Genomic DNA, 27,927 nt, shown 5'->3' on the forward strand with positions numbered 1-27,927 from the left:
ACAATTAAATACATTTACCGGTTAACAATAAAGGAAGGATATCTTTCAACCTATAAAAATACATTTCCTGTGCCCCCCCCCCCCCCCAAAAAAAAAGAATACATCCTGAAATCAAAAACTTAAAAAGCCTAATAAAAATTGTAATTCCCTCACATTCAGAAATGAATTGTATTATCAAATAGGAATCTCAATAGAAAATTAAGATTAATTAGGATAACCAGATGTCTAGTGAAAATTATTCTAAAAACTTTTTTTTTTAAATGTGATCTTTTTAAAACAAGAGAAGCGCAGAAAAATAATCAAATTGCATAAACAAAGATTGAAAGGGAGACTTCCATAAAAATAAGATCCAAGTGATAACAAGACTACAAGATGAGCTTGCTACTGCCTTGAACATGACTAAACCACTGGAAAATGTAATGAGGTCACGAGCACAGACATGGCGGCACCTACACAATAGTACTGATATTTCCATTGTGACACTCAGCGGACACAAAAACCAAACATCAGATTCCACAAGTGGTCCAAAACCAATCATAGCCAAATTAAAAAGATATCCTACAGAATAGCTGCAACAGATGCAACCTTGGACGTTTTAGTCCTTTCACATACTTGGGTAATATTACAAGTTTAGCAAAGTGTATGAAGTTGACTGTTATTTATCTTATAAAGGTTTGGAGGTGTGGTTATAGCAGTTGTGCAGGGTCGGTTGGGGCTGTGAGGTCGGGTCCAATGTGACATCTTTTCATGGGGTCCCCATTACCTCACAGCACCCCCGTGTAGATGATTGTGATATCATTTAAATACAAAAACACGTAGCAGAAAGAGCAGCATAGACTTAGACTCTGATTTATTATTCAAACATATTCCCTTTTACAGTAGCCATGGTAGTGGTATGTCAGAGTTACATACAGGATCGTAGACACTCACAATGAACCCCAGAGGGAGAGCAGATACAGCACTGCCCCTGACCCATTCATTTCTGTTATCACTTGGTTAGAAAACCTTGTGTGCGGTCGGTTTACAGACTGTAAACAGTGTTTGTATGACGTAAATTTGGACAAATTAAACACACACACAGTTTTTCATTAGACATTAAAAAACATTAAATGCGTACAGTAAGCTCCATCTCAGATCCCTTGTGCTCAGCATGAAAATACTCACAAAAAAACGCTTAAAGGATGAATTCATTCCCAGTTTTCCAAAGTGTTTTTGTTTGTTGTAATCACCCCAAGTTTGGCCACAGTGAACCTTAAACACACATTGATCGGGGGTAGCAACATGTTGACAATTCCCTTCCCGTGAACTTCCTCAAGAGGTAACACATTTCTAACATTTAGAGCTTTAAAATTCAAGAGCCAGAAAAAGAAATTAGTGGAAAATGATCCCCAGAAAGAGCATGGAAGACATTTTTCAATCCTGCTTACTCACGATCAACACTTCATTATCAGATTTTGTTTGACAGGCTAATATCCTGAGGCTGTATTTGACAGAAAATACAGTCTAATGTTTGAGTTAATGTACTGATGTAAGTATTTAAAGACTTTAAAACAGTCTCCAGAGAGCAGAAAAAGTAGCGCTAGGATTGGTTGTCATTTTGACGTCCTTATGTAGGCCCTCCAAGAGCTCCCCATCGAAGGACAACTCATTAAAACTGACATGACACATGTTTCAGGGGAATTGATGTTGCAACTTTTTTTACAAAATGTTCATTCGATCTCATCGTGGGAAAGCCCACAAAATAAACTGAGGCTTCCTTGTATCTTAAATTAAGTCTACAAACTGAGTGTGACAAGTGTTTAATCACCCTTAAATACCAGAGATCAAGACTGAACACTGATGCATTGTCTTTGGGCGATGAAGTGAAGTCCTCTGATGTGCAAGTTTTCTTCACACAATAACGAGTACCAAGCACACTATCCGATATGTTTCTCAACTTAAAGATTGTTCAACTCAGCCAGTACGTAAAGAGGCAAATACCACCGTTTATATTCTCAAGAAAGAGCAATAAAGTCGATTTGATGATGATGCAATGTTAGGACGGAATGATAATTACCTCATTAACTCTGAGTAAACGCTCCTATAGGTATCAATATGCACAAACAAAAACAGATAATATAAGCAAAGAGAACAAGCCATTTGTAAACATGAGAAAAACCATGGATCAGACTTGAGGCCATTATGTTGTTGTGTTTAGATCACAGGAAAAAAAAAAAGTTAACAACCATAGTTTTACATAGTTTCTAAAATAAATCAAAAGTTACTAACTTGTTGAAGTTGTAGTGACAGAAAAATGACTAAACCTTCTCGTCCCTCATCACACAAGGGGGCGGATGTTAAACAAAGTGAGGTTCTCTTTAGACGATGAGGTCGTTAAAGCTCAGCCATGAATGGGAAAGTGCAAAGGTGCCTTCAGAAGCCGCTATGGTTTTGTAAAAGTGTTACTCAGACTGATAAACATACAAAACACAGACAGATAGTTAAACAGGCCAAGCACCCACTATCCCAAGAGAACCAGATGGAGACTGCATGTTGGGAGGAGTCCACGCCGAGTTAAGTTGCCCATCAGTGCTCCGTACTTCATCTGGGACATCTTTGAAGTGTGAGGAGTCAACATAATTCAAACTCTCTCTCCCCCCCCCCCCCGGCTGATATGAGGATGGAAACTGCCCGTGACAATGTGGGATGTCCAGCGACAAAGCAACATCAAGTCGGTGCTTGGGCCTGGTCCGTGGGGGATTTTCAGTGTTTTCTCCACAGTATGTAGGTCATGAGGAGGATGAGGCCTGCAGACAGACCGGCGATCACAAACTGGTGGATGGAGAGGACGTTTTCCAGCGTGTGGATCCTCTCCTCCATGGCACTGGTGTGGAAGTAGTCGTAGACGCCAGCGCCAATGCTCCAAATCGCCCACACAGCGTCCACCACTAGAGGCATGGCGAAGTAGGCGAAGGGGGGGGTGGGCTCAGCTGCAGGTCAGACGGACTCTGTCAAAGACTGGTACAAAAACACAGAACAAGGCACAAAAACATTGGCAACATGGTTTTTTTTTGTGCAAAGTAGACAACAGGTGTTTTCTACAATTCACCTAGCAGACGCTTTTATCCAAAGTGACGTACATCAGAGAGTAAGAACAACACAAGCAAGGATCTAGAAAAAAGGGAACAAAGTCAGTAAGAGCAAACGATCAGCTTTGAGTCTGATTGGACACACAGGTGCTGACAGGAAGTGACCAGAGGCAAAGCACAACATTGAGGGCAGTTCTTGAGAGCTCTAATCAGTATAGAAACCATCTTATAAGTCGTCGTTATCAAACAAAAACCATCGTCATTACCATCATCATCATCAATAATATGGAGACCATCATCATTAAGTTAGTAGGTATTCATGAAAGAGCTGGCTCTTTTTTCTTGGGTCTTGTTTGCTTGCAATTTGTGGTAATTAAACACAAGAAATAATGCAATAATCAGAGTGTAGCACTTCCACACAGGTATCAGTATCTTTTGCTTTTTACTGGTTATTAAAGAAGTTTAAAACTCTGGTGTTGTGACAACCCTTACGCTCAGGAGTATTTACTAAAGTGACAGAAATGTGGTTGAATTCTTTGGCTTCCTGTCTTGTAGAAGGAGACAACATTCAAATCTGTACAAAAAAAAGTATCACCTAAGGAAGACCATTAGGTCAAAAAAACAAAAACCTTTTGAATGCATGAAAATTAATGATTCAAATTCAAAGTTAGACCTCCAATTACTCACATCTCTGTCTTGTTTTGAGATGTGTGCATTCAATTTAATCAGCAATAATCAGAGTTTCTGACACATGATATTAACAAGAATATGTTATTTAATGTACTGAACTAAAGCCTGCCATATAACGGCCACTTCAGTGGTAAATACATTTAATAATCTGAAGGAGGATTTCTTCAAGATTAATCTGAGTTAGCATGAATGTTGATGCTTTTTATTAAGTTTAAATGTTTGTTTTTTTTAATTTGCAGCAGCGTAACGAGGTCTGCTGTAATGCTATTACGCAAATTTGATTGGTCAAAAAAACAAAAAAACATAGACAGCTATTTAAGTCGTCATTATTACTTTTAAATGAAGATAAATACTGAGCTCATCTGATAGCAGGCTAGCTAACGCGATAGCTGACATACATGCTTGTTTCTGCTTGTCACGTTAGCCCTGGTTTTCCCCCCGATATAATTTTACTTACAGCATCTGCTACTACTGACACTCACAAGGACTGCATACGAAGATCTTCATATTTCATTTGCAAGCAACATGTCCCCCGGAAAAGATTGAAACCCAGCCGCTGTCACCTACTTTAGCTACTTCCGGGTGTTATGTCGAATAGTGCTACCCATCGAGATGTGCTACCACGAATGACGAGGTCGCCGAGAATGCTTTCGCCAATATCTTAAATAAAGGTTATATGAAATCTTAAAAACGAGAGTGTCCAGCCATGCTCCCCACACTCTGACAATCCGTATACATTCATATAATGGTATTTTCTTCTGGTTGCGTTCTATGATAGTGGACACGGAAAGCGTCTGCTGTCTTTTCGCACTCTGGTGACATTTTCCAACAAGGTAGCACATCTCGCGATAACACCGGGTGTGTCCTCGATAATGATTCCCTCCGCGCAGCAGCGAAGCATTCCAGACTTCACTTACACATTTGACGTTTTTAATAATTTCATGCCCCCACGAAATATACATAAAATAAAACACAACACAATCGTTGTATGTTAGATAAGGACAGTCTGTCGGTCTATTCGGCGCCGGTGGTAAAAGGTGTTTACATGTATATTTAGTGTTAACTGTTCAAAATCTCATCAAGTTCCTGTTTGTTGTACGATGAGGCGTAGGAAAGAAACTACAAGGAGAGCATACGGGAAACCCTTACAAAGTTTGCTGAATCATGATTTTAGGTGTTTGGGATTTTGCAGAATTTGTTTTTAAGTACTTGTGCATGAATTTCAAATCGTCTCCACTTATTTGATAGTGGTATCAGTCCGTTCACTCATAGGAACTTAAAATCTTTACAAATTCAAATGGTGTTTGGAATGTGTAAATATGATCGGTTTTCAGGAGAGGGGAAATGTTTTAAAAGGGGTTATGAACGCTTAATATATCAGCTGTTTAATTTCTTTCTAAATGCCTTTATATACTCAGAATCCGCCCCTTTTGTACTGCCAGGCGCGGTGGCCAAGTGGTAAGGCGTCGGTCTCGTAAACCGAAGATCGCGGGTTCGAACCCCGTCCGTGCCTGTCAACAGACCTGTGTGTCATATTTCTTTTCTAACATGCAACATCAGCACAATTAAGACTGATGGCACAACAGTTGAATAAATGGTAGCCTACCTATTCCGTGTGCTAATTACACAGTTTAAATCTAAAATTAAAGACATGGATGTACTTTTAATTTCAGATAAGATATACTTTATTCATCCCAGCAGGGAAATTTAGGTGTTCCAGCAGCCAGCATACATACAAACACACAACACAACACATATATACAAACATATCCCACCCATACAAAAAAACACGAGCCCACAATACAGTTTGATTACTGCATTATTTAATATCGTATATGATAGACTTTGGTGAGACCAATATGGTGAGTAAAAAAAAGTTTATGTTGACCTCCACAATGTAGTGAAGTTGCACATAAAACAGGCATTGTGAGGTCAAGTTTTTTATTTCAGAGAAAAGTAAATCATGTTCCTTGACACTACCCTCGTTAAGGCATTCAGAGTCAGAGCCTAAAGCTCTCGATTTACAACCTCCACATTCCCATTAACTTTAAGCTCTGTACTTTCCCAGTCAAAGACATTTCCCCTGGGCACTCTATTCATGGAGGACATGTCTCGGATCGTGCTGTCTGAGAGGACAGAGTCCCACATGTTCACATCACAGATCTCCCCGACAAAGCTCTGATTGGCATCAAAATCACCCAAATAAGAATCTGGATCTTGTCCGAGGATAACCTTTCCACCGCTGCGCACAGCGTGACCTTTCTTGTAGATTTTAGTCGAACTTCTCCTCCCGTCCATGAAGAGGGTAGCCGCACCTGATCCGGAATCCCAGGTGAAGCACAGGTGGGTCTCCAGTGGCCCGAGCTCAGGGACTTTGAAGAAAACTGCTTCTCCGCTCAGGTAGAAAGACAATCTGAACACAAATAAATAAAGGTAATTAGCATGCATCTTTCAGAGCCAGTTAATCATATTCATGCTTTCAATAGGCAGCGACTCTAAAGTCAGAATTTTGACCTTTACAGTATACTGTAGTCACTTGCGGAGTGTCTACCTGCCGTCCAGCTCTCGCCATACATTCAGCTCATCGAAGTCTCTGGTCCGGTAGGCAAAGAGGATGATTTCACGCCTCCCAGTGAGCTCCGTGGCCATACGCATGCACAGAGTGAAAGCCCTCAGGTTCAGAGGTTTCTGAGGGACCATCTCAACATAAGTGTTGCTCGACTCACCTGGGAACACCACGGTCTTGATGGTGACACTCCCTGAGAACAAATATAGGAAACAGAAGACGAATGTTTGAGGTCAATGAGTAGGAGAGACAGAGAGATACAGACCTGCTGAGATAGTTTCTGTACATTCTGATTCTGAACAATACGAATCAATCTAAGGTTTGAAATGATTCAAATGTCAGGCTAATGTCTCTCAGAAAGTTGTCCCTTTTTTCAGGATGTTTGCATCGCAATGGGTACAAATGATTCAACCCAAATTCAATTCAAAGTGTGAAAATGTCAATGTGGTCCAGAAATTGTCCTTAGAGGGAAAGGAAAACAAGTACCTGCCAACACAATGGAGATGGCAATAAGTAAAAAGCCCAGTGAAAGTCTCATGTTGTCCCACTGACCTACAGAAAACAAGACAAAGTACTTATTAATTAATTCAGCCAGAGAGGAAGATATGAAAGTCTGTAGTACTCTCTGTGCCGCTGCAAAGGTAGAGAAAATCTGAGCAGAGGGGTTGGATATGTAATTCCCCCAAATGCTGGTCCCCAAGTCTTTATACTTTGGCTCAAAATCAATAATTGGGCTGACTGAACAGGAACTCTAATCTTAGTTCAAAGTTCAATTGGCAGAAATATAGATCTAAAAGCTAACATGGAAGCATTTTCAAAGGTCAGGGCCCTCGTTCCCCAACAGTGCTTAGGAAATGTTATAGATTCTGTCTTACAAATCCAATGTAGAATGTGCTGAAGTACAAATTCTGGTCAAATTTTGGCATGCCGTTTGCTGTTTCACCATAAAAGAGACATCTGTTATAATCACGTACACTGCTTAATCTGCTCAAATTTTTCCTCACACAAAATCTGAGACCATTTGATGTGGAATATCATTGTGTGAGTGAGAGAGCTGAAAACAGCATGATTACAATAATGTTTATCTTCTTAACTTTGAATAGATGTTGATTACCTGAATACTGGACCTCTGTTGTCTGGGTAGTACACTGTTGAATTTATAAATGTGCTCTTACACACAGATGAATACAGAAAAATAGATGAGAACAAAAAAATGATTTAATGAATAACTGATATTTTCTCTCTTTCTTTGCCATCCTGAAGACCCTTCACTAAAAGTCCATGTTCTCCTGGATCCATGTCACATGCTCGAGCTTCTTCTGAATGACTTTTCAACAGTTGAAGTTCTGCTGAGAGAAGATGACCAGCAGATAAGACAGCAGTACATGAAGGAGCTCCACAGGCTTCAGGAGGAGGAGGAGGGTTTGCACCTTGGAAGACTCTATTCATGCTTCAGCTGTTCAAATAAAACTAGATCTCCTCCAAACAACTTGCAATCAAACCATTTTCTTCCTATTTTAAACCCTTTGTCCAGTTTAGATGGGAGAAGTTGATATTATGTGATATTGAGCTGATAAGTCTACATTTCTAAATCATTTTGAACTGTTTTTATTCACAAGTTATTGATCTTATTTACTCTCCATGTATCTTGATTTAAGAATGGGGCTGTGTTTAAGGGCATATTTTTGCCATGACTCTGTTCCATCCCACTTTCAGAAATGAACTACATTAGTATTTATCAAAAGAATAAAAAGTTGTGTAAAAGTAGACTTCCTTCCCTAAGCTATTGAGTTGAGCATTAATGCACATTTTAGTCTTGTCATTTCAAATCTGAAATGTATACACATAAGTAGACATAAAGGAGTGCATTTATATAGAAATATTTATTTAATCTGAAAAACAACATTAAAAAAAGTCTGTTTTTACAGCAGAGATGAACATGTTTACAGCTTGGTACAAAACAAACAAATAGGTGTGATTAGCTCATGTCTCGATGGACACACACTGTACGGGGGGGGTGAATGTTTTGATGACTCATCAGTTTTGATTTGATGAAGGATAAGAGTTATTCACAATAAGGCGTGTAGCTGACCAGCTTGACAGGCGGGCGCGGTGTAACGGTTTGTGAGGAGGTTTAAAACCTGTCTCAGCTCTCAGCCTGTGGGTGACATCACTCAGGCCATCCGGGGGAGACCTCCCTCACAGCGAGCTGTTGAAGAGAAGAAACTGAAGTCCACCCCAGAAGAACCAACAAATACAGATGTTCGAAACGCTCGAAAGGCTGCTGGTCCAGACGGCACCCCCGGGCGCGTGCTTAGAGCATGTGCGGAGCAGCTCACTGGGGTTTTTACGGACATCTTCAACCTGTCCCTCGCCCAAGCAGCTGTGCCAGCATGCTTCAAAGCCACCTCCATTGTCCCAGTGCCGAAACACTCCAGCCCGACAGGCCTGAATGACTACCGCCCTGTGGCACTCACACCCATCATAATGAAGTGCTTTGAGCGACTGGTCCTAGCACACCTGAAAAACTGCCTCCCACCCACACTGGACCCATTCCAGTTTGCCTACCGCAGCAATAGGAGTACAGAGGATGCAGTCTCCACTGCGCTGCACTCTGTGCTCACTCATCTGGACAATAACAACACATACGCACGAATGCTGTTTGTTGATTTTAGCTCAGCATTCAACTCTGTCATCCCCTCCAAGTTAAACACTAAACTCGGAGACCTAGGCTTCAACACCTCCCTCCGTCACTGGATAATGGACTTTCTGACCAACAGACCCCAGTATGTTAGGTCAGGACACACCTGCTCCACCACCATCACACTCAACACAGGCGTACCACAGGGCTGTGTGCTGAGCCCATTCCTCTACTCCCTCTTCACCCACGACTGCAGACCTGTACATGGATCCAACACCATCATCAAGTTTGCGGACGATACGGCGGTGATTGGCCTCATCAGCAACAACGATGACACAGCCTACAGGGAGGAGGTACAGCATCTGGCCGCCTGGTGTGCTGACAACAACCTGCTCCTCAACACCAGCAAGACGAAGGAGATCATCGTAGACTTCAGGAGAGAAAGAGGAAGCACGCACAACCCCATTCACATCAACGGGATGGCTGTTGAACGTGTCTCCAGCTTCAAGTTCCTGGGGACCCACATCACAGAGGACCTCTCCTGGTCCACTAACACCTCCAGTCTGGTTAAGAAGGCTCATCAACGCCTCTTTTTCCTGAGGACACTGAAGAGACACCACCTGTCTTCAGCTGTACTGATGAACTTCTACCGCTGTGTGATCGAGAGCATCCTGACCAGCAGTGTCTCAGTCTGGTACGGAAACTGCTCTGTCGCAGACCGTAAGGCTCTACAGCGGGTGGTAAAAACCGCCCAGCGCATCACAAGGTGTCCACTTCCTGCCATTGAGGATGTCCAAAGAACACGCTGTCTGCGGCGAGCTCATGGCATCCTTAAAGACTCCTCCCACCCTGCCCACAGACTGTTTACCCTCCTGCCCTCCGGCAGGCGCTTCAGAAGCCTCCGGACCAGAACCAGCAGACTGAGGAACAGCTTTTTCCCCAGAGCTGTTTCTCTACTGAACTCTACCCCCCGAACTCTGAACTCTGTCTCTCTCTCTCTCTCCCTCTCTCTCTCCGCACCCTGCTGACCCCCCTTTCCCCTCCATATCACCTCACACCCATCATCCCCCCACCACTCCTCCTGGTCACACACACACATCTCTCATCCATCTGTATTATTGTATTATAGTATGTTCATATTATGTCCATATTCTTTATATTATCTGTGAACTAGTATAGCATGCTCACTGCATCTTAATCTGTATATTTCACTGCATCTTAATCTGTATATTATTAGTATAGCATGCTCACTGCATCTTAATCTGTATATTATTAGTATAGCATGCTCACTGCACCTTAATCTGTATATTATAATCCTAAAAACACACTTATTTTGTAGCATTACTTATTTATAGCATTTATTTATATTTATTGCATCCCATTAATCCAGCCATCCAGATTTACCTAATAATTCACTTTTTTTGTCTACATCTGTAAATTTTGCAATTACTGTACATAGCACAGAATTACTGTACATAGCACAGACTCTTGCACTTTCTGCTTATTTGCACTTCTGGTGAGATGCCAAACCTCATTTCGTTACTCTATACTTGTATATGTGTAATGACAATAAAGTTGAATCTCATCTCATCTCATGTTGTTGAGGCTCAGGTTTCTCTCTGGGCACCTCGACGGACAAGTCCCCAATAAGTCCAATAATCCACACTGTGTCTATAGGAGAAATACAAAGGTGTTCAATTAATGCCTCAGACAACATGTACAGTTAACTACATGTGACAGCTCAGGCTGTTTTTTTGTTATGAGCCACATCTGAAGGAATAATATTGAACAAGGTAGCTGCAACTCATCATAATAGATGCCAGTCTTAAACACTATTTTTTCTAATACTTAAAGTTTGTGGTGTGAAGCTGACACTGTCCACAGACTCCATGACTTCACGGGGTTCAATAGAAAACAAATGTCTTATAATAAATACTAAATAATTATTTTTCAATTGTCATGTTCACCTCATCGCTGTTGACATCAGTAAATATAAGACACAGACATTCCTCTTTTTGTCAGAACAGTAACATGAACTGTATGCTTTGTAATATTGATTTCTTCTGGATGTCTCATATTTATTTACAGTTTATGGATAAAACTTTGTTAATGTATTTCTCTGCTAACACTGACAAAGTCTAACTGCTCTGACAAATAACTAATAACCATAGTTGTATATTTAAAAAAGTGTAGTTTTAAGACTTTAATTACATATTTGGGTTGAATATAATTAGTTTTAACTGTTGTAGAAAAGTTAAATGTTAACTTACTGTTTGTAGAGTTTTCTCAGGACGAGCAGGAATAGTTGATGATAGCAGCCTAGCTGTTAGCTATGCTGTCAAGTGGACTGCTGATGTCGATTGGACTCATTTTCTGCCTATCTAACAGACGGGTCAGGGTTCGTCCAGTAATATTTACAGTCTATGGTCCGATCAGACTTAAAGCTGTTTGTTTGCACTTACTGATGTTGTTTCCTCCTCTCTAGATCCTTACTTGTTGAACTTACTCTCTGATGTACAATAAGTCACTTTGGATAAAAGCGTCTGCTAAATTAATTGTAGAATTGTTGAATGATAGTCTGACACACATAACACATCACAACATGGAATTGCTTGCAGAAGCGTTTATTGCAGTGACTAGAATGAAGTTTGACAACCATCTCTAATGATTCATATAAGGATGCCATACAGGTGAAATTTTGTTTTTTTTGATTCCATTAATTGCAGAGCGTTATATTGCCTTTGTAGACTTTATGACATTATTTCTGCCTGTTGTGTCATAGCTACAGGATAGGGTTAAAAACATCAACATTCCCATAAGTGTTAAGTTGTGTAGTTTCCCAGCATTCAGAGTCAGAGCCTAAAGCTCTCGATTTACAACCTCCACATTCCCATTAACTTTAAGCTCTGTACTTTCCCAGTCAAAGACATTTCCGCTGGGCACACTATTCATGGAGGACATGTCTCGGATCGTGCTGTCTGAGAGGACAGAGTCCCACATGTTCACGTCACAGATCTCCCCGACAAAGCTCTGACTGGCATCAAAACCACCCAAAAAAGAATCTGCATCTTGTCCGAGGATAACCTTTCCACCGCTGCGCACAGCGTGACCTTTCTTGTAGATTTTAGTCGAACTTCTCCTCCCGTCCATGAAGAGGGTAGCCGCACCTGATCCGGAATCCCAGGTGAAGCACAGGTGGGTCTCCAGTGGCCCGAGCTCAGGGACTTTGAAGATAACTCCTTCTCCGCTCAGGTAGAAAGACAATCTGAACACAAATAAATAAAGGTAATTAGCATGCATCTTTCAGAGCCAGTTAATCATATTAATGCTTTCAATAGGCAGCGACTCTAAAGTCAGAATTTTGACCTTTACAGTATACTGTAGTCACTTGCGGAGTGTCTACCTGCCGTCCAGCTCTCGCCATACATTCAGCTCATCGAAGTCTCTGGTCCGGTAGGCAAAGAGGATGATTTCACGCCTCCCAGTGAGCTCCGTGGCCACACGCATGCACAGAGTGAAAGCCCTCAGGTTCAGAGGTTTCTGAGGGACCATCTCAACATAAGTGTTGCTCGACTCACCTGGGAACACCACGGTCTTGATGGTGACACTCCCTGAGAACAAATATAGGAATCAGAAGACGAATGTTTGAGGTCAATGAGTAGGATGTCTCTCAGAAAGTTGTCCCTTTTTTCAGGATGTTTGCATCGCAATGGGTACAAATGATTCAACCCAAATTCAATTCAAAGTCTGAAAATGTCAATGCGGTTCAGAAATTGTCCTTAGAGGGAAAGGAAAACAAGTACCTGCCAACACAAAGGAGATGGCAATAAGTAAAAAGCCCAGTGAAAGTCTCATGTTGTCCCACTGACCTGCAGAAAACAAAACAAAGTACTTCTTAATTAATTCAGCCAGAGAGGAAGATATGAAAGTCTGTAGTACTCTCTGTGCCGCTGCAAAGGTAGAGAAAATCTGAGCAGAGGGGTTGGATATGTAATTCCCCCAAATGCTGGTTCCCAAGTTTTTATACTTTCACTCAAATCAATAATTGGGCTGACTGAACAGGAACTCTAATCTTAGTTCAAAGTTCAATTGGCAGAAATATAGATCTAAAAGCTAACATGGAAGCATTTTCAAAGGTCAGGGCCCTCGTTCCCCAACAGTGCTTAGGAAATGTTATAGATTCTGTCTTACAAATCCAATGTAGAATGTGCTGAAGTACAAATTCTGGTCAAATTTTGGCATGCCGTTTGCTGTTTCACCATAAAAGAGACATCTGTTATAATCAGGTACACTGCTTAATCTGCTCAAATCTTGTCTTTAGCAAGGTACCATCATGTAACGCTCTGACAATGAAAGGCGTCTGATCCAACCTTCACAACAGGGTCATAAGTCTCTAACTGGAATCTTCTCCTCTGTCGTGGTGGAGCCAACTTCCAAACTCAATTCGATCTGCAGAGTCCTTTTGTACTTTTAGAGAGGACATATTATCCCCCTTTTCCATCTTTTCAAACAGTCCCCCTGTGGTCTAAATGAAGCATCTGTGCTGTGCTTTGGTCAAAATATAACATGAATCAAGCACCAGAGGAGGTTTGTGACTGTTACGCCGCCACACAAGCCCACAGCCAAATGCTATCCTTGCGCCTAACGCTAAGGCCAGTGAGCCCGTAGCTCTAGGCTGGCGGTTGAGTCCATGGGTGGAGATACCAGGGGAAGGGAGGGGAGGATTTTTTTTTACCAGAATCCCACTGTGACATCAGAAGGAGAATTTTGTGGGTCGGTAGACACTCAGGTTATCCAAGTAATGGGTAGGGGAGGGGGTTTTGTGCCTTGCTCAAGGGCACCTCGGCAGTGCTCAGGAAGTGATCTGGCACCTCTCCAGCTACCAGACCAACTTCCATATTTGGTCCGCATCGGGACTTAAAACGGCGACCCTCCGGTTCCCAACCCAAGTCCCTACAGACTGAGCTACTGCCACCCTTCAGTAAATGTCCATCCATCCATCCATGGGTGAGACACCCACCCTGCAAGACAGGGCGCTACTTAATCAGACTCTTTAACAGCATCATCACTCATATCAATAATGCTACACACTGTGTGTGTTTTTAATTTGAATAACAATAACTCTTTCCACAAGTTGAAGTGTACATACCTTGTATTATTCTATATTTGTATTTTTTTATCCCTTTATTTAATCGATGAAATATGTTTGATTTTTAACTTCTTGTTATTTTTAATAATTATATTCCTGTTTCCTGTTTTGCTTGAGCTGTTGTAACGAACAAAGTTCCCCCATGGTGGATCAATAAAGTTTATCTTTATTCATCCGTTATCTTTCCCCTTTAGGGAGGCTGGAGCCGATCCCAGCTGTCATTGGGCTAGAGGTGTGGTACACCATGGATCTTCATTGCGTTGCCTATTTCAACATGCCAGTACTACAACTTTGACACAAATCGAACTGCACGGCCTGTTGCTTAGTCACAACACACCCCGACATGCACCGGGGTGCGAGGGCCCTTCATCACCGCTTGCAGTTTTAATTATCATTTTTATTTGAGGGTCTCAAAACTTGAATAATTAGTCTGCAATTATAATATATGTTGGGGTTGTATCAAGTCAACTTTGGTTATATTCTTTAATAATTATATTTAATTATCAATAATATAAATAAAATATCATTTAACTATGTTTAATCTCGTTTTGGGGCACCAACCTGTACTCAAGTAAATATAACCAAAATATCACTCAAATCAGTCTCAAATTAGTTATTTAATTACTAATATTATTAATAATTAATAACTATATTTAATAAATTGAAGGCGTGAAATCCGTACACAAAGCCTTCTCACCCAGCTTATATCACAATGCAAATACACCAGTAATCACAAACAACTGCTCTCTTAAATTATAACAGAATTTATTTAAACAAAGCAACATCAATCCAAAATCAATGAACTTAATTAAACAAATAACTATCATAACCTAATCTAAGCAACAAACATTATCAAGCAAAGCTTGTGGATGAGGTGTGTGTGTGTGTGTGTGTGTGTGTGTGTGTGTGTGTGTGTGTGTGTGTGTGTATATGTGTGTGTGTGTGTGTGTATGTGTGTGTGTGTGTGTGTGTGTGTGTGTGTGTGTGTGTGTGTGTGTGTATGTGTGTGTGTGTGCAGCCTATGTGCATAATGGCGCGGTGGTGGAGTTAGTAACAGGGTCCAACAAAGATAAAAATGTTCTGCATCAATCAAACACTTGTTAAAAACACTCTCTAAAGCTAATTCTGCCCAGACCTAATTAAGCCTCACTTGTGAATCGCTTTGCCCGCGATTGGTGAAAGGAAAAGAGTCCGGCGATGGAGCAGATCTTCTGTCCGTCCTGGAGGTTTCTGAGGGACCATCTCAACATAAGTGTTGCTCGACTCACATGGGAACACCACGGTCTTGATGGTGACACTCCCTGAGAACAAATATAGGAAACAGAAGACAAATGTTTGAGGTCAATGAGTAGGAGAGACAGAGAGATACAGACCTGCTGAGATAGTTTCTGTACATTCTGATTCTGAACAATAAGAATCAATCTAAGGTTTGAAATGATTCAAATGTCAGGCTAATGTCTCTCAGAAAGTTGTCCCTTTTTTCAGGATGTTTGCATCGCAATGGGTACAAATGATTCAACCCAAATTCAATTCAAAGTGTGAAAATGTCAATGTGGTCCAGAAATTGTCCTTAGAGGGAAAGGAAAACAAGTACCTGCCAACACAATGGAGATGGCAATAAGTAAAAAGCCCAGTGAAAGTCTCATGTTGTCCCACTGACCTGCAGAAAACAAGACAAAGTACTTATTAATTAATTCAGCCAGAGAGGAAGATATGAAAGTCTGTAGTACTCTCTGTGCCGCTGCAAAGGTAGAGAAAATCTGAGCAGAGGGGTTGGATATGTAATTCCCCCAAATGCTGGCCCCCAAGTCTTTATACTTTGGCTCAAAATCAATAATTGGGCTGACTGAACAGGAACTCTAATCTTAGTTCAAAGTTCAATTGGCAGAAATATAGATCTTAAAGCTAACATGGAAGCATTTTCAAAGGTCAGGGCCCTCGTTCCCCAACAGTGCTTAGGAAATGTTATAGATTCTGTCTTACAAATCCAATGTAGAATGTGCTGAAGTACAAATTCTGGTCAAATTTTGGCATGCCGTTTGCTGTTTCACCATAAAAGAGACATCTGTTATAATCAGGTACACTGCTTAATCTGCTCAAATCTTGTCTTTAGCAAGGTACCATCATGTAACGCTATGACAATGAAAGGCGTCTGATCCAACCTTCACAACAGGGTCATAAGTCTCTAACTGGAATCTTCTCCTCTGTCGTGGTGGAGCCAACTTCCAAACTGGATCTTGGAGAGGAAGAATCTGGATCTTGTCCGAGGATAACCTTTCCACCGCTGCGCACAACGTGACCTTTCTTGTAGATTTTAGTCGAACTTCTCCTCCCGTCCATGAAGAGGGTAGCCGCACCTGATCCGGAATCCCAGGTGAAGCACAGGTGGGTCTCCAGTGGCCCGAGCTCAGGGACTTTGAAGATAACTCCTTCTCCGCTCAGGTAGAAAGACAATCTGAACACAAATAAATAAAGGTAATTAGCATGCATCTTTCAGAGCCAGTAAATCATATTCATGCTTTCAATAGGCAGCGACTCTAAAGTCAGAATTTTGACCTTTACAGTATACTGTAGTCACTTGCGGAGTGTCTACCTGCCGTCCAGCTCTCGCCATACATTCAGCTCATCGAAGTCTCTGGTCCGGTAGGCAAAGAGGATGATTTCACGCCTCCCAGTGAGCTCCGTGGCCACACGCATGCACAGAGTGAAAGCCCTCAGGTTCAGAGGTTTCTGAGGGACCATCTCAACATAAGTGTTGCTCGACTCACCTGGGAACACCACGGTCTTGATGGTGACACTCCCTGAGAACAAATATAGGAAACAGAAGACGAATGTTTGAGGTCAATGAGTAGGAGAGACAGAGAGATACAGACCTGCTGAGATAGTTTCTGTACATTCTGATTCTGAACAATACGAATCAATCTAAGGTTTGAAATGATTCAAATGTCAGGCTAATGTCTCTCAGAAAGTTGTCCCTTTTTTCAGGATGTTTGCATCGCAATGGGTACAAATGATTCAACCCAAATTCAATTCAAAGTGTGAAAATGTCAATGTGGTCCAGAAATTGTCCTTAGAGGGAAAGGAAAACAAGTACCTGCCAACACAAAGGAGATGGCAATAAGTAAAAAGCCCAGTGAAAGTCTCATGTTGTCCCACTGACCTGCAGAAAACAAGACAAAGTACTTATTAATTAATTCAGCCAGAGAGGAAGATATGAAAGTCTGTAGTACTCTCTGTGCCGCTGCAAAGGTAGAGAAAATCTGAGCAGAGGGGTTGGATATGTAATTCCCCCAAATGCTGGCCCCCAAGTCTTTATACTTTGGCTCAAAATCAATAATTGGGCTGACTGAACAGGAACTCTAATCTTAGTTCAAAGTTCAATTGGCAGAAATATAGATCTTAAAGCTAACATGGAAGCATTTTCAAAGGTCAGGGCCCTCGTTCCCCAACAGTGCTTAGGAAATGTTATAGATTCTGTCTTACAAATCCAATGTAGAATGTGCTGAAGTACAAATTCTGGTCAAATTTTGGCATGCCGTTTGCTGTTTCACCATAAAAGAGACATCTGTTATAATCAGGTACACTGCTTAATCTGCTCAAATCTTGTCTTTAGCAAGGTACCATCATGTAATGCTCTGACAATGAAAGGCGTCTGATCCAACCTTCACAACAGGGTCATAAGTCTCTAACTGGAATCTTCTCCTCTGTCGTGGTGGAGCCAACTTCCAAACTCAATTCGATCTGCAGAGTCCTTTTGTACTTTTAGAGAGGACATATTATCCCCCTTTTTCCATCTTTTCAAACAGTCCCCCTGTGGTCTAAATGAAGCATCTGTGCTGTGCTTTGGTCAAAATATAACATGAATCAAGCACCAGAGGAGGTTTGTGACTGTTACGCCGCCACACAAGCCCACAGCCAAATGTTATCCTTGCGCCTAACGCTAAGGCCAGTGAGCCCGTAACTCTAGGCTGGCGGTTGAGTCCATGGGTGGAGATACCAGGGGAAGGGAGGGGAGGTTTTTTTTTTTTTACCAGAATCCCACTGTGACATCAGAAGGAGAATTTTGTGGGTCAGTAGACACTCAGGTTACCCAAGTAAATGTTCAAAAACACTGTAGAAGAAGATTTTTTCATAACGTGTCACCTTTTAGAAAAAGCTAAAGACCCAACTCTTTCATGAACGCCTGATGATGATGGTTTTGTTTGATAATGGCGATTTTAGGATGGTTTTGATCCTGATTAGAAGTCTCAAGAACAGCTGTCCATGTTGTGCTCTGCCTCTGGACACTTCCTGTCAGCGCCTCTGGTCACTTCCTGTCAGCACCTGTGTGTCTGATCAGACTTAAAGCTGTTTGTTTGCACTTACTGATGTTGTTTCCTCCTCTCTAGATCCTTACTTGTTGAACTTACTCTCTGATGTACAATAAGTCACTTTGGATAAAAGCGTCTGCTAAATTAATTGTAGAATTGTTGAATGATAGTCTGACACACATAACACATCACAACATGGAATTGCTTGCAGAAGCGTTTATTGCAGTGACAAGAATGAAGTTTGACAACCATCTCTAATGATTCATATAAGGATGCCATACAGGTGAAATTTTGTTTTTTTTGATTCCATTAATTGCAGAGCGTTATATTGCCTTTGTAGACTTTATGACATTATTTCAGCCTGTTGTGTCATAGCTACAGGATAGGGTTAAAAACATCAACATTCCCATAAGTGTTAAGTTGTGTAGTTTCCCAGCATTCAGAGTCAGAGCCTAAAGCTCTCGATTTACAACCTCCACATTCCCATTAACTTTAAGCTCTGTACTTTCCCAGTCAAAGACATTTCCCCTGGGCACACTATTCATGGAGGACATGTCTCGGATCGTGCTGTCTGAGAGGACAGAGTCCCACATGTTCACGTCACAGATCTCCCCGACAAAGCTCTGTTTGCCATCAAAACCACCCAAAAAAGAATCTGGATCTTGTCCGAGGATAACCTTTCCACCGCTGCGCACAGCGTGACCTTTCTTGTAGATTTTAGTCGAACTTCTCCTCCCGTCCATGAAGAGGGTAGCCGCACCTGATCCGGAATCCCAGGTGAAGCACAGGTGGGTCTCCAGTGGCCCGAGCTCAGGGACTTTGAAGAAAACTCCTTCTCCGCTCAGGTAGAAAGACAATCTGAACACAAATAAATAAAGGTAATTAGCATGCATCTTTCAGAGCCAGTTAATCATATTCATGCTTTCAATAGGCAGCGACTCTAAAGTCAGAATTTTGACCTTTACAGTATACTGTAGTCACTTGCGGAGTGTCTACCTGCCGTCCAGCTCTCGCCATACATTCAGCTCATCGAAGTCTCTGGTCCGGTAGGCAAAGAGGATGATTTCACGCCTCCCAGTGAGCTCCGTGGCCACACGCATGCACAGAGTGAAAGCCCTCAGGTTCAGAGGTTTCTGAGGGAGCATCTCAACATAAGTGTTGCTCGACTCACCTGGGAACACCACGGTCTTGATGGTGACACTCCCTGAGAACAAACATAGGAAACAGAAGACGAATGTTTGAGGTCAATGAGTAGGAGAGACAGAGAGATACAGACCTGCTGAGATAGTTTCTGTACATTCTGATTCTGAACAATAAGAATCAATCTAAGGTTTGAAATGATTCAAATGTCAGGATGTCTCTCAGAAAGTTGTCCCTTTTTTCAGGATGTTTGCATCGCAATGGGTACAAATGATTCAACCCAAATTCAATTCAAAGTGTGAAAATGTCAATGTGGTTCAGAAATTCAGAAAATGTCTGACCAAAAGATTAAAAGAATAATAACAAAAGAGGTATTCAGTTCACTTGACAGGATTAGGAAAACTAGCTCTATTTAATTTAATAAGATCACAAAGACACAAAGACGTAGGCTATACAATTACCGGCCAACACCGTGGAGGTGACGATGAGGAACAGGACACCAAACAAAGTCATTTTGTCTCAGGAAACCTGCAGGGAAATGAGATAATTCACTCATTAGTGTCATGCAGTGTCCTTTCTTTAGTTTAAGTATAAAGATTTAGAAATAAGTAGATGTTTACTCACTGTGTGCTGCAAAGAACCTGCTACAGACAACCTGAACAGGTGTTGTTTTTATACTGTGAAGTTGACACCTTCCATGGAAAATAGAGGTGTGGTACACCGTGGACTGTTTGCCAGTCAATCACAGGGATGAAGTAGAGACAGATAACCAGCCACACACACACCTACGGGCAATTTAGAGTCACCAAATTAACCTAACAAGCATGTCTTTTTGACTGTGGGAGGAAGCCGGAGTACCCGGAGAGAACCCATGCAGTCAAGTTTCTTTGTACAAGCTAATTTAATTCAACTAAATATTCTTCTGGAGCTATTTTCGTATAACAGCAGTGACAGAAAACAGTGTTGGAGACAGGTCAAAATAAGTTTAACAGCTCTTTATACGATTTAGCTTCCTCTGCTGGCCATGTTTGTAACTACTTGTTATTATTACTATTGAACCTGACGGGCGCTAGGACCTAGGGCCCGGAGGAGGTTTGCAGCAATGAGCATGCGCAGAAGACAGACATGGCGGAGCAAAACATGACAGACACCGGGGAGAAGTTCTTCAGTGAAATATTAAGGTGCGTTGTCGACGTAACGTCAGTTTTCACATCACGTAGTAACAGCAGAGCAATAACTGAACACATTTTAAAAGTCAGCGTGGTTTACTCACAGACTTCCTGTCTCCTGTGCTCTTAAATGGTCGCTGTGTACACTGTGTTCACATGGTGGTTCATTGAACATGTTTGTTTCTCATGACAGCTACTAAAGTTTTAGGTCGTGGTGCATATTTTAACATCTTGGAAAACACCCATTTAAGTACTAAAAATCTGGGTTTATAGTAGTTTCATTATCATTGTTTTTCTACCCTTTGCTCTCTGTCACCCTCTGCTGTGTGAGAAAAAACAAAACAAAAACAAATGTGGTCCAAGAAGGTGTTAGAGGAGATTTACATGTTTAAACCATAGACTGAATATTTGTAGTTATTTACAGTCTATGGTTTAAAATATTCAAGACAACTTTGTTCAGAGTTTCCTGCAGCTGACTTGTTTTTGAAATGATAGAAGTTGTGTGGGTGTGGTCCCAAAGCAGTAAGTCATGACTTTATGACTCACTCACTAAGAACAATAAACTGAGCCAGCTATAAAATACCTTCTGTATGAGTCAGGGGGGAAAAAAGTGTTAACTCCACCAGTCAGCAAGCTACGGATGCCATAAAGGCTCAAAAAGTAAATTCAGAAGTAAATTGGGCGCACAATATATGTATTTATTTACTTTTTTGAGACTTGAAACTGATGTTGCTTGAAACAATCTTACAGCTTAAGGCAGGGAGGGCCACATTCATTTAATTCTCACTACCAGAGGGGCCAAATTGTAGCATACAAAAACGATAACAGTCGATTATGTCTCAAATTTAACTCGACATATACCGGTGATCAAATATTATTATGGACATATTTCTGGTTTTCATGATTTCATGGCAGATTTTGTCATGTTTTCTTCATGTTTTGATATATAAAAATTGACCCGAGGGCCACATTGAGGGTTGACGAGGGCCGCATGTGGCCCCCGGGCCGCCAGTTGCCCACCCCTGGTCTATGGAGACAACTCGTGAGGATCGGTTATGTGTCACTATCAAAGACAAAGAACTGTTTCTTCTAATTGTATCTTACTTCAGTTAGTTTAGTAAACACACAGTACATTTTAGTTCGTTGCAGTTTTTAAAACAGTTTTATGGTTCTTTCAGTGAATATAAGAATTCAAAGTAAGTGTGTAACTTTAGTGGTTAAATGTTTTTTTTGTTGTTGTCTATATCAGACAGTTGTAAAACACCCAAACTGTCTTTCTTTACATTTCAGTCCATCGGAACTGTTTGCAGCCCGGTCCAGGAGTCACAAGATCCCGGTCCGAGGTCAGAAGGATTTCTTCCCCAACGACTCGGAGGAGCAGAGACGGCGCCTCGAGCAGAGTGTGGAGGAGCACTGGAGCCTCATATCAGAGGAGAGAGTGGAGAGGCTGTGAGTAGCAGAGGAATACATCAAATACTTAATGTGTGAGCATTAAAATGTTCAATTCAAAAACTAAACATCATTAAGTTGAAGGTGGAGTCAGTAGCATTGTTTGGTGCAGCACTTACTGTATAGGTCTACTGCTTGTACCTTCACTGCACGTTAGCACAAGCTAACCACCAGTGTTTGGCACCTGCCTGTCCAACAGAAAGCAGACAACCTCTGCATCCCCGGGGTAAAAGCCGACACAAGGTTCATACTGGTTTTGAAATGAGCTTCATCTGCTTGTCATGATCATTTTGTTTTCTCTTCTTTTTTTGCCATGTGTACGTCCGTCATGTTCGCTGATTTGAATCACATCCAATCGCTGAATTGTATCCACTCCTAAACTCACCAATGACTATTAGCTGAAGGGAAACACACCAGGTTCCCCGCCCTGAATCATCCAGAGTCAACAGTAACAAATCATCAAAATCCAGACAGAGGACAGAGTCTCTGCAGACACAGTCCCCACCGCACATGAATGGAGGCCCAGAAGTCTCTGATTGGCCAGCTCTGGTTTCGAAATGGCAGGGAAATTTTGGGTTCGCTTCCGGGTGGGCGCGTCCTACATCCTTGCGCCATGCTTTGCTCTAATATGTCGACACCACCTGTCGCAGGTTCTCGTGTCTCTTGAAATTGTGAAGATCCCCCAGTTGCAGTTGTGACAGTCGTATTTGTCTGCTTGTATCGTTTGTATTTTTTGCTGTATCTGTGTTTTTTCGGCTCTCTTGGCATGGACCCCTTAAAGTCTTTATTTTGGATTTGTCATACTTAAATGTAGACATCAAGTATCTCCTCTGAAAATAACTCTGAGTCATGACTGTCTACAATGGGTGTAACACCCGAGTCCCACTGTCTGTGATGTTTTCACAGTTTTCAGAGTCCTATCTTCACTTTGTTTACATCGCCAGGACGGCCGGCTGACTCCTCCCCTCGTGTATAAAAGTTGTTTAATTGAGGGACTAGAGAAAAGAAGAATAACATACTGTACTCACTGCTTAACTGTGTTTCTAGATCACGCTCATTTCAGGTAAATTTACATGCAGTGTGAAGATACCAGCATAATAAAGATCACTAGCATTAGCATGCTAACACAACAATGCAGCGTGAGTTATTTTGGTTTCATGCTGGTGCTCAAGGGCGACATCTGCTGGATCAAAAAATCACATATAAAGCCTTTAATAAAGATTTTGAACTCAACTGTTGAAATGTAGGCTTTATATAAGGTACTGCTGTTTGTTATTTCACTGTAGAGGGAACCTGGTGCAGGCAACATGGATTCCTAATGAGCAGACAGTGGAGCTTCAGTCTCCAGCTGTAAGTTCTACTTTTTGACACTCTGTTTGATTAAGGTATCTTTTAATAAAATGTTACAACATTTGAGGATGTTTGTTTATTTCTCCACAAAGGGGAAGTTTTGGCAGACGATGGGATTCTCTGCTAACGGAAAGCAGCATCTCCTCCCTGAAGAGGCTCTCTACCTGATGGAGTGTGTGAGTGCTGATGAAACCTGGTTGTCAGGCTGTGGTGTACCCCTCTCACTACACTTATCCACTGCAACACTCATCTGTGAATACTGATCCATGACATCTGTGTGAACAGGGAAACGTGCAGGTGTTTCACAGGGGCCTGCCTCTGTCCATCCAGGACGGCTATGAGAGGTTTCTGTCCTCGAGCACGGTGACCCTCCAGCAGTATCAGGTATTAAACATGTGCTGATTTGTTGTAGCTAGTTCATCAGTTAGAATGTGTTTTGCGTTTTGTTTTTAAGTTTTCTTTGTAATCACCAGGGGGCAATAATAAGAGCTTTACCAAGCACTAACCATTTCAAAGTTGCAGGTGTGTCTTTGTGAGGTGACGCACCAGGAAGGGACACATGTTTTTTTTTTACTTTTGTGGTGGCTATTTGTCTAAAAAACAGAAAGGTGCTTACTGTTAAGTAACGGCCACTGATGCAGCGTTCCAGTTGGCTTGTACGCAGTTCGATATGCTCTCGAGAATGACTTTTCTTTTTACCGCAAAGGTGTTCGCTCATTTGAAGAGGCTCGGCTACGTGGTGCACAGATTTGATCCCAGGTAACTGAATCTCAATGCATACCTAACCCATACATAAAAATGAGATTTAAAAACAAAAACAAAAGAGTGTTTAACTAATGAGAGAGGCGTGGTCGTGAAACTCAACAGATTTCAAATCAATCCGTCTGGTTTTTGCTCGTCACAGCTCGGAGCCGTCGTCCTATGCGAGGCAGCTGAACCTTCCTCCGTCCCGTGACAGAGGCGGGAAACAACTGAAGAGGAAACGCAGTGCGAGCCCCGTGCCGACAACAACATCCAGGTTAACAAGGTAGATTACTCCAAAGGATCGGGACCTGATAACTGAAGGCTCCGCCTCCTATGTTATTATTATTTATCAAGTTGTGTTTAAAAAAAAAAAAAAAAATGTAAGATTTATTTTTGGGCTTTTTGGGCCTTTAATGGAGAGATAGGACAGTGGATAGAGATGGAAATCAGAGAAAGAGAGAGCGAGAGAGTGGGGAATGGAAAAGGAGCCGCAGGCTGGATTCGAACCTGGGCCGCGTGCACTAACCACTGCGCCTCAAGTTATGGTTTTTGGCAATTTTTTGTCTTTATTAGAGAACAGCTGAAGAGACAGGAAATGTTGGGAGGAGAGAGCGGGGGATGACATGTAGCAAAGGCTGCAGCAGCGGCGAGGACTGTAACCTCGGTACAAGGGGCGCGGGACATAACCGCTAGTCTAGCCAGCGCCCCACTTCCCATATTATACTAAAGCGACATGAGGTTTTCCATCCGTTTTTCTCACTTTAGTCAAACTGAAACAAAAGAAGACTCCTCAGCCGACAGAATGGAGGAGGATAAAAGCCGCCACGAGGAAAACGAAGATAAAAAATGTCGGAAGTCAGACATGATGACATCTCCGGCAACACCAGAGACCCAAACGGCAGCTCAAAGTCCAGCAGAGAAAGACAAAGGGGGCAGGACCTGGTGGATGATGGATGCTCGCGAGGACCAATCAGATCACCAGCCTGCCTCTGGTTCCTCACGCTGGCACTTCGGCTCCATCTCGTTCCCTGACCTGGGCTCCAGCGAGCGCCGCCCTAGCTGCTTGGCCCCTCCAGACCCCTCTCTGCTCCCAGGGTCTCTAGCTGTGGGGGTGTGCGACGTCGCCCCCTGGAGAGGGAGGATAAACCTGCGGAAGGTGAAGGAGCAGAGGAGGGAGGAGAGAAGACACCGGTGGAATATCAACAATGACAGAGAGGTTATTGTTTACACACATTATTTCACACTATTGTTATGTTGCATGACTTTTTTTTTTTTGTTTTTAAATCTGGAGTTTGTTTCAGGTTCGGCGCTGCAGAAACTGGGCGGAGTATCGCGAGCTCCAGGCGAGGCGGCAGGAGAAACGTAAAGGTGGACCAGCACATTTGTGGAACAGGGAAGTGACTCCCTTACACAACCCGAGAGAACAAATACCCACGGGTAAGTTTACAGCGACATGCTCTCAATTTCAATACACACAGTTCCTGGATTCAAATCCACTTTGATAAGATGTATCTGATTCAAAAAATGTTTTTCCTCAGCGGATCTTTTGGAAAAAATCAGAATGACTGAATCTACCAGTTTAGTCGAGGGAGCGTCCAGGTACTGTTTGTTTCTGTTTCTGTTTCTGGTTTGGCCTCATTCACCAACCGTGCTTAATGAGACATTTCTTCTAAACGTAGATTTAGGCAGTTTTTAATCAATATTCTGATGAAAAAATTTCGACTTCAAAAAAGGTCAAAGCAAAGAAATGTCTTTAAGTGGTTAAAAGTTGCAAAAACCAGGGTTGGTAATTTTCAAAAACTATTAGGATTTTGAAAGTAGCATTCCCTCAGTGCTCCGTCTGCACCCACCCCGTCCCCTCTGTGCTCCCTCTAAAGCCACGCCCCCTCACCTACATGCTCCAGCTCCGTTGGTCTAAACTCCGTCATTGGTGACGCGCTTTGAATGTGGGCGAGTAGTGCCTACAACGGGTAGAGAGCGAGCAGGGAGACAGGGAGGCGTCTGATTGGTTCATCAGATTGGTACCTCGTGGCAGACATTGGTCAAAGTTTTTACAGGATTACAAACTGATACAGATGACAGATTTTCTTTGTTCCTTTTTCAGAGAACATGAGTTATTAATTTCTGTGAGGACCTAAAGATGATTTCAACCAGAATCTTAAAAAGTGGATCTTTAGAAAATGACCAACCCTGCCTTTAAAACAGTAAAGTAAAGATGCACATGTGCTGCAGTCACAGTAAACAAGCATAATGTAATCAAACAGTCCAGGTTGGTATTAACAAAGTGACCTCAAGTGACCAGTGTTTTATTTAAGTCACCTGTGATTGGAAAGTCAATCAGAGTTTCGATTTTTTTTGTCTCCCTTCCATCGCAGCTGTTAATGTTTTCATCAGTAAACACACAAAAGATGGCGAGACAAAGGAGCGAGAGAGGACGCCTCGGCTGATGTGAGGCGGGGTGTGACTCGCGCTTTTTTGTCCTTCCAGGTTAAAAGGTTCAGACAAGTGGAGGATCTGTTTTAATGTTTACCAACCTGACACGGTGGCTGACTTCAAGAAGAGCAACCCGGGGAAACCGCACTCCCGCATGTGTGTGTGCAGGTAAGAAAAGATACACACACACCCATGTTTGCAAAAGATCGGTTTACAGGAAACATTAGAATAAGAGTCACAGTGGTTGAAAAAAAACAAGAACCCTCTTTTGTGTCATGTTTTTTTTGTTTAATTTGATGGAGCTTAAATTAACATTTAAAATCAACAGATGACAGCCCGCCACTCCCAAAAAAAAAAAAAAAAAAGATCTACAACAGAAAAAAGGACATGAGAAAAATAAAATGAATAAACTGCCTCCGTTCTGTATCTCAGTTTCGACGACCCCGTGCCGGACCTGAGAGCCATCAAGCTGCTGGCCTTCAGCAGCGGAGACATCCAGGTGGTTTGTGCCGTAGTGGACCACGGAGACATCTCCTTCTACACCTTCAAAGATTTCCAGATACCCACTGACGTTTTCCCCTGACACCTCACAGCCGTATAAACTCATCTGTGGACTTCTGTATGACTCTGTGGGTTGGATGATGAACCTTTGGTGGCACAGGTTGGAGAGAGTGTTTATGGGGTCTGAGCGGTGCTTTACGTCATGGAGTGGACTTTTTGCCAAAGTTTCAGTCATTAGGTGGGAACTGAAGGGGGGCCTGCATTGCTTCTTTTTAAAAAAAAATTTTTATACCACCTTTAAATGGTAAGAAGGACTTTTAGGGCCACATTAAGGGGGAAAAATCTGAGATTTCAAGATTGAAGTCATACATTTACAAGACTAGAGTTGTAAATTTACTCAAAGAAAATCCTAAATTTAGTCAAATAAAGTCGAGTACTTAGTCAGTAGTTGATACAACCTTTCAGAATAATAATTTTAACCATCGCCTAGTTTAAATCCAATTATACATTTCATATCACTAATTAACTTTATTCTAGTAAATTTACAACTTAAATCTCAAAACTTTGGATTTTCTTTTGCTTTAATGTGGCCCTTGTGCTCCATCGAGGCAAAGTTTTCTCATTTAAATTTGAAACATAGAGGGATCACTGAATATGTTTTTTCCTTTTAAAAAAAAAATGGGTTTATCACGTCTGTAGGTTGCACAGTGTACAGCT

The 27,927-nt window shown here is 41.9% G+C and overlaps 5 protein-coding genes, 1 long non-coding RNA gene and 1 other non-coding gene across 14 annotated transcripts; 2 read left to right on the forward strand and 5 right to left on the reverse strand.

Moving 5' to 3' along the window:
* Nucleotides 1-833: 833 nt before the first annotated feature.
* On the reverse strand, nt 834-4,899 carry LOC109994085 (uncharacterized). Its single transcript, XR_002278403.3, has 2 exons — nt 4,216-4,899; nt 834-2,997 (listed from the first exon to the last, which is right to left on the reverse strand). It is a non-coding gene; the product is annotated as an uncharacterized lncRNA (long non-coding RNA).
* A 300-nt stretch (nt 4,900-5,199) lies between these two features.
* Nucleotides 5,200-5,271, forward strand: trnat-cgu (transfer RNA threonine (anticodon CGU)). Its single transcript has one exon. It is a non-coding gene; the product is annotated as a tRNA-Thr (tRNA).
* A 164-nt stretch (nt 5,272-5,435) lies between these two features.
* LOC109994088 (C-reactive protein-like) lies at nt 5,436-11,254 on the reverse strand. 4 transcript variants are annotated; one of them, XM_065964549.1, is made up of 4 exons: nt 11,236-11,254; nt 6,811-6,876; nt 6,310-6,517; nt 5,436-6,171 (listed from the first exon to the last, which is right to left on the reverse strand). In XM_065964549.1, exons 2-4 carry the CDS (start codon nt 6,860-6,862, stop codon nt 5,766-5,768), a joined length of 666 nt encoding a protein of 221 aa, XP_065820621.1. In that variant the 5' UTR covers nt 6,863-6,876; nt 11,236-11,254; the 3' UTR covers nt 5,436-5,765. The 4 variants fall into 4 exon arrangements, with proteins under 4 accessions (XP_065820621.1, XP_065820622.1, XP_065820620.1 ...); XM_065964550.1 differs by lacking the exon at nt 11,236-11,254 and adding an exon at nt 8,417-8,547; XM_065964548.1 differs by lacking the exon at nt 11,236-11,254 and having other exon boundaries at nt 6,811-7,476.
* Nucleotides 11,255-11,573: 319 nt separating this feature from the next.
* Nucleotides 11,574-15,914, reverse strand: LOC109994087 (C-reactive protein-like). Of its 4 annotated transcripts, none has more exons than XM_065964546.1 (5): nt 15,775-15,906; nt 15,265-15,415; nt 12,769-12,834; nt 12,369-12,576; nt 11,574-12,230 (listed from the first exon to the last, which is right to left on the reverse strand). In XM_065964546.1, the coding sequence occupies exons 2-5, from the start codon at nt 15,362-15,364 to the stop codon at nt 11,825-11,827; spliced, it is 780 nt and encodes a 259-aa protein (XP_065820618.1). In that variant the 5' UTR covers nt 15,365-15,415; nt 15,775-15,906; the 3' UTR covers nt 11,574-11,824. The 4 variants fall into 4 exon arrangements, with proteins under 4 accessions (XP_065820618.1, XP_065820617.1, XP_065820619.1 ...); XM_065964545.1 differs by having other exon boundaries at nt 15,709-15,848; XM_065964547.1 differs by lacking the exon at nt 12,769-12,834 and having other exon boundaries at nt 15,709-15,848.
* Nucleotides 15,915-16,152: 238 nt separating this feature from the next.
* On the reverse strand, nt 16,153-17,751 carry LOC109994086 (C-reactive protein-like). Its single transcript, XM_065964552.1, has 3 exons — nt 17,209-17,751; nt 16,708-16,915; nt 16,153-16,569 (listed from the first exon to the last, which is right to left on the reverse strand). Exons 1-3 carry the CDS (start codon nt 17,258-17,260, stop codon nt 16,290-16,292), a joined length of 540 nt encoding a protein of 179 aa, XP_065820624.1. The 5' UTR covers nt 17,261-17,751; the 3' UTR covers nt 16,153-16,289.
* An 874-nt stretch (nt 17,752-18,625) lies between these two features.
* Nucleotides 18,626-20,273, reverse strand: LOC109994107 (C-reactive protein). The gene is made up of 4 exons (XM_029279953.2): nt 20,189-20,273; nt 20,026-20,092; nt 19,421-19,628; nt 18,626-19,282 (listed from the first exon to the last, which is right to left on the reverse strand). Exons 2-4 carry the CDS (start codon nt 20,075-20,077, stop codon nt 18,877-18,879), a joined length of 666 nt encoding a protein of 221 aa, XP_029135786.2. The 5' UTR covers nt 20,078-20,092; nt 20,189-20,273; the 3' UTR covers nt 18,626-18,876.
* A 317-nt stretch (nt 20,274-20,590) lies between these two features.
* Nucleotides 20,591-27,714, forward strand: tsen54 (TSEN54 tRNA splicing endonuclease subunit). 2 transcript variants are annotated; one of them, XM_020647274.3, is made up of 12 exons: nt 20,591-20,745; nt 22,024-22,182; nt 23,469-23,532; nt 23,625-23,708; nt 23,818-23,916; nt 24,239-24,291; nt 24,437-24,559; nt 25,042-25,492; nt 25,578-25,713; nt 25,815-25,875; nt 26,764-26,877; nt 27,142-27,714. In XM_020647274.3, exons 1-12 carry the CDS (start codon nt 20,690-20,692, stop codon nt 27,290-27,292), a joined length of 1,551 nt encoding a protein of 516 aa, XP_020502930.2. In that variant the 5' UTR covers nt 20,591-20,689; the 3' UTR covers nt 27,293-27,714. The 2 variants fall into 2 exon arrangements, with proteins under 2 accessions (XP_020502930.2, XP_065820616.1); XM_065964544.1 differs by lacking the exon at nt 20,591-20,745 and having other exon boundaries at nt 22,134-22,217.
* The last annotated feature ends 213 nt before the right edge of the window (nt 27,715-27,927 follow it).

The sequence above is a fragment of the Labrus bergylta genome, chromosome 16 (genome assembly GCF_963930695.1).
Source record: "Labrus bergylta chromosome 16, fLabBer1.1, whole genome shotgun sequence".
Classification (NCBI taxonomy): Eukaryota; Metazoa; Chordata; class Actinopteri; order Labriformes; family Labridae; genus Labrus; species Labrus bergylta.